The 5,487-nt window shown below is 46.6% G+C and overlaps 1 protein-coding gene across 1 annotated transcript; it reads left to right on the forward strand.

Annotated features, from left to right (window-relative positions):
* Window positions 1–2,580: 2,580 nt before the first annotated feature.
* POU2AF1 (POU class 2 associating factor 1) lies at window positions 2,581–5,487 on the forward strand (the record flags this gene model as incomplete). The annotated part of the gene is made up of 4 exons (XM_010142721.1): window positions 2,581–2,730; window positions 3,351–3,393; window positions 3,484–3,755; window positions 5,176–5,487. Coding segments are annotated over 4 exons (777 nt in total), but the record flags the coding sequence as incomplete, so codon positions are not given.

Consider the following 5,487-nt stretch of genomic DNA (forward strand, 5'->3'; position numbering starts at 1 on the left):
CCACAGCACTTTTAACACTGTCTATTGTTTGCACTCAGATAAATTAATACCAATTTAAAAAGCAAAATGCGAGTTGTATTAAAAGTCCTTGTGGACTCTTCTATGCAGAATTAAAGTGACATTAATTCTCTTTGTTAACTGCATTTGCAAAGCCACAGAACTCAGAGAATCCAAGTAACCCAATTTAACGTCCCACAAAGAAAGAAAGGCAGATCAGATAAAGTCTGAAAAATCGCCTTTTCTTCAGCTACTGTTTTAAAGCAAAGTATTTTCCCAGTATGCATAAAGGTAACAAAGACAACAATTCATCGCATAAATGTGGTACAGTCTGATACCCACAAGTATTTGTATGGATGATCAAGATTTCATGATTAAATGGTATGTAGCGAGTCAGAAAGAGTTAATGGCAGAGCAAAGCTGAAGGAAAAGAAGTATTTCATTTTTTTTAAAAGAAATTAAAGGAGAAATGTTTATTCTGTTAAATATTTTTTGAGCTTGACTTAGATGTCTGTATCTAGATTCTGTTCTTCTCCCCCCAGAAAGGTGTAATAGGAACATTTCAGTGTGCATATAGTTGCGAGTGACTTGGAGAGGTGATCAGAAGTAAACCGATTCTTCTTGTTCTGTGATGTGAAGCACTGAATGTAAATCTGAATAAACGCTTCCTAGGTGGAATAATAATTTAAAGGTATGATTTGAGCTGGATAGCCACCTGTACTTCATAAAACCAAAGGCCAATTGTGACCTTCAGAAATGGAACCTTATCAATTAGCATATTTACAAATCAAAGGGCAGTAAAAAGGGATAAGTAGCCACTACTGCTATCAGCAGCTTTACAAATATTGGGCCTCCCTGAGCTTTGATGTCCCGTGGTTTTTCCCTGCTATCTATTGCCTACAAATATGTAATGTAAAATATGGGTTGATAGCATCGGCTTATAAAGAACTGTGCTTCCTCTAGTCCCACTTGTCGCAAGGCTTTGGGACAGGCTTTCTTAGCTGGCCGTACACTTTACTTTTAGTAAACTTTTTAGTTTATGGCTATAAGCTCTGTGATACGTTGTCAAGATCCCTGTCAGCAAAGCTGTGTCACGTCCCAGCTCACCAGGCTGTAAACCTCCTGGCCGTGCTGTGAGCAAAGCTCTGTTTGTTTGGAACAGAGGCGTGACTGCGGTCCAGGACGGCACTTAGGTTACCCGCCTGTTCTCCAAAGCTATGAGGTAGGCATGGCAAACTAGTGATGGTTTATTTGCTTTCCACATGAGGATGCTTTTCTACTCTGGGTTGCATTTATAACTCGCCTCTGAGTACAGAATGTAATGTATTTCTCTTGAATATCTGATCTCTTTTATGAATCTACCTGGCCAGCAACGATGTTGTCATAGGCTAGATACCTCCTGACCAGTCTGGAGGATATCCTCAGTCCGGTTTGTCCTTTAGGAGGGGGTGCATCGCTGCAGGTCGGTGGCGCTGAAGCAATATGAAGGACTTACAGACAAGCAAAGTCGGGAGGAATAAATTAAGCACACAGGTTTTGTCAGAAGCCTAAAGGAAAACAGAATTTCAGGCTCAGGGATTAAGGAGGAAAAAAAATATGTACAACATCACAACTGACACACTGAAACTTCTCTGTAGGCAGCAAAACGAAAGGTTTAATCTACAGCCAGTCTGAGGAAAACCAGCGCTGGTTTCTTGCCTCTCTGTTTTTGGGGTGGTTTTCTTTGTGTTTTGTTTTGTTTTGTTTGTCCGCCTAGTTGGTAAGATTTGAAGAGGGGCACCCTTCTTCACCCTCAGTCGCAGGGTGTGGCTCACCGCTACTCTCACTTCACACGTGTATAAAACACATCCCCGTAGGGAGCTGGAGGTCTGGGGACAGCCTTTGGCTTTGGGAACGGAGTATTACCCTCGGCATAACAGCGACAACCCCTTTTACTTGTACTACATCCTCCTGGTTTCACGGGTACCTGGAGCAGCAGGCCTGTGTATTCAGCAGAAGATGTTCATTGCATCCGTTCCCTGATAGGACACGGCTTCTGCAGCCCGTAAACCGCCATCTCTTGTGCTGTCAATTATGTATGAATGTTCTTTTGGGAAAAAAAAAGTTGTGGGGAGGGGGGCGCTGAGTTTCTCGGTATTGCTGCAGCTGTTTAACAGCTGGAGGGAATTGCAAACATACTTACTTCAGGTTAGGTCAGGGGAACCTGCAAGGTCTGCGCCAGCTCTTGTGCTGTCAATTATGTATGAATGTTCTTTTGGGAAAAAAAAAGTTGTGGGGAGGGGGGCGCTGAGTTTCTCGGTATTGCTGCAGCTGTTTAACAGCTGGAGGGAATTGCAAACATACTTACTTCAGGTTAGGTTGTCCTCATGATCTACCGGTGTGATCCCAGCATCCAAGCAGCAGGGGTACAAAGAAGACCTATGCCATCTGACATCGTGTGAGGGCTAAAAGACATCATGAACTAAGGCTGAACAAGTTGATGAGGCCAGACTCCAGCCACGTTGACTAGCACAGTCCGCAGACGAGCAGCTGCTATAGGGACTTTGGCTTCGAGGAAATGGCAGGAAAGGAAAATAAATATCACCCGCATTTTTTTTCTCCTCAGCTTCTGCTCCAGAACAGCAGCCACAGCCTCGCCCCTATCAAGGCGTCCGTGTGAAAGAGCCAGTGAAGGAACTATTGAAAAGGAAACGGGGAAACGTTCATAATGCCAGTGCAACGGCAGCTACAACGGTAGGAGAAAAAACAAATACAGGAAAATTCTTCCCCTGTGGCTAAATGATTGACCAGCCCTGGCACCAGCTGGCAATGAAAGAAATCTTTGAGTCTCTAAAGCATTTTGGAGGCAGCGCAGCCTCATGTTACCTGCAGATACCATTAAATATACCTTCACTTCAGCTGGATCGCCTTTACAGTGCTGAGCACCTTCCGTCACTGAACGGAAGGGGAAAGTGCCTTGCACTTGGCAGGATCTAACTCCTGGGAACAGAAAGTGGCTTGGGAGTTAAGCAGCTTGTTCGAGAGCACAAAAAGAGCCGTCCTTGGCTTCTTAGTTTCAGCCTACCTCTATCTGTCCTCCCAGGAAGAAGCAGATTGACTGGCTCCTCTCTGAGGAGGAATTCCCTCTGCAGCTCAAGGTTTAAATACCGTTTAAGGTCTGCTTGAGCTGAGGATCATGTGGACTTTAGCTAGGTCCATGAACAGGGCTGGGCTCAGTTCTTCTGGCTCTTCTGCAGAGGCGGGTGGGAACATTCAGTGAGCTGACACTGAGCTCTTCCCTCAGCGCTTCTCAGAGGGGAGTGAATTTAATGCTTATGGTCTTAATCCCTGGATATTTTTCTTCTCTCTTCTAGGTTGTTTTGCCTCATCAGCCACTTCCCTCCTATTCACCAATGGGTAATGTTTCATTGACTTGCTAAGTGTTTCTCAGCCCTGCCACGGGGAAGGGTGTGCTGGACTGGCCTTTAACCCTCTCCTGTTTTTCAGGCCAGCCTTGCGTTGATGCGGATGTCACTGCCTCTGCATTACCTGTCACAGACGAAGGAGCGCTCTGTTCTGGCTGGATCTCCCAGCCCTCTCCCACATCCTTACAGCCTTTAACTCAGTGGACCGGTTACCCTGATTACGTGTCCCATGAAGCAGTCAGCTGTCCATACACAGCAGACATGTATGTTCAGCCTATGTGTCCCAGTTACACACTGGTTGGACCTTCATCTGTTCTGACTTACACTTCTCAACCGCTGATCACCAATTTTGCAGTAAGTCAAAGACACCTGGGTATGAATAACAGCAAATTCTCCAGCTTGTAGCAGGGGCTATGGGGAGCACCAGATGTAACTAGTATAATTTATTTAATTGGTATGATGTCATGTGTCTTTGCATCCACACCATGTTGTTGTTCTAGCACTGACCCGGTCCGCACTGTGCTGGACATTAGTGTGATTTGATCAGGAGGAAAAGTTGTGGTTGCACTGAGTGGCACATTCACTGCCATTTCCCCAGCTTTGCACTCCTCCAGACCTCCCACGGTACTAACACATGCACTTTGCTCTTGTCCTGTGAAATGAGTCATCTCTCACCAAGGCAGCAGCAGGGCTGCCCTCACCCTGAGTCTGTCCAAGCCTGTGAACTGTTGTTTCCAGTGGGAGAATGCTGTTTGCAGCTCTGGGATAACAATGGGGAATGGTATGTTTACTGTTGTTATCCCTTCCAACGTGAGGAGCTTGGATTTGGAATACCTGAGGAAGCAGAATTGAAGTAGTTCACTGAGCACGTTACAGTCAGCAAATGCTGTTGTTTGGACAAGCACTAGGACACAGTCCCACAGAGATCTGAGCAGTAGTCAGGGTGTTCGGTAATTCCAAATTAGGGAAGAAAAAAAAATTAGTAAATGGGATTCCCTGAAACACATCTATCAGCTGAAGTGGAAAGAATGACTTGGCAATGAATGTCTCAAAAAATTTTAACTAAAGATAGAAGAGCAAGACCAAAACAGTACATAAACATAGCAGAATATTTGATTGCAGGCTGAACAAAATCTGTGTGGCTGACCCAAGACGATTTGTTCTTCCTTAGAGAAGAGCAGAGGATTCTGGTTCCACTGAACTCAAGCAGCTTATTTTCCTTTTTAATAGTCCAGTTTAATATTTTGGTTGCTGAAACCAACACACACCAGATGAGCAAAGGCCAGTGCCTGGGAGCTGTGGCCTTTGCCAGCGAGGAACGGCTACTGTGGCACGCATGGCTCTGCCTTGGCTGCCAAGGGCTGGTCAGGATGGATGGTCACAGGGGCCGGAATAAGCTGCCCTCAGCCTCGTGGCAGCAAAGTTGTGCCGTGCACATCACTTGCAAGAGGGAGCGTCAAAGGTGGTGGTTTTCAGCACAGGGTGTAACTGTCTCACGAGCTGACGCTGAGGGTGGGGGTGGGAACAGAAAGCTAGAGGGAACTTCACGTGAGTGTGAGCTACTGAGAGCAAGCACCTGGGACACTCACAGCCACTGCTCTCATGGGAGCCAGCGTGGGAAAAGTGTCAGGCTCAGTATAGCACTTCACCCAGAGAGACAGGAAAAGGGATGTTAAAAGTGAGACTGAGCCTCTTTTGTCTGTTGGTGTGTGTCCCCCCCACACCCACCTGGCCAATGGTTTTATTTTGTTGTATTTCTCTGTTATTTTAACAGCCCCGAAGCACGACCCCTGCGGTAGTGCCTCAGCTCGAGGTGATGGAGCAGCAGCCACCTCTCACGTACTTCCCGTGGGCGCAGCCCCTCTCCGCGCTGCCAGCCCCCACCTTGCAGTACCAGCCAGCTGCCTCCACGCTTTCTGGGACACAGTTTGTGCCCTTGCCAATCTCCGTTCCCGAAGCAGCCCCCCAGGAGCTGGAGGATGCCAGACGGGTCATTGGCACCCTGCCCATTGAGAAGCTGCTTCTGGAAGATGAAGACAATGATACGTATGTTTTAAACCATGCTCTCTCTGTCGATGGGCTTTAA

The sequence above is a fragment of the Buceros rhinoceros genome, unplaced genomic scaffold, assembly GCF_000710305.1.
Source record: "Buceros rhinoceros silvestris isolate BGI_N320 unplaced genomic scaffold, ASM71030v1 scaffold7499, whole genome shotgun sequence".
NCBI classification, from domain to species: Eukaryota; Metazoa; Chordata; class Aves; order Bucerotiformes; family Bucerotidae; genus Buceros; species Buceros rhinoceros.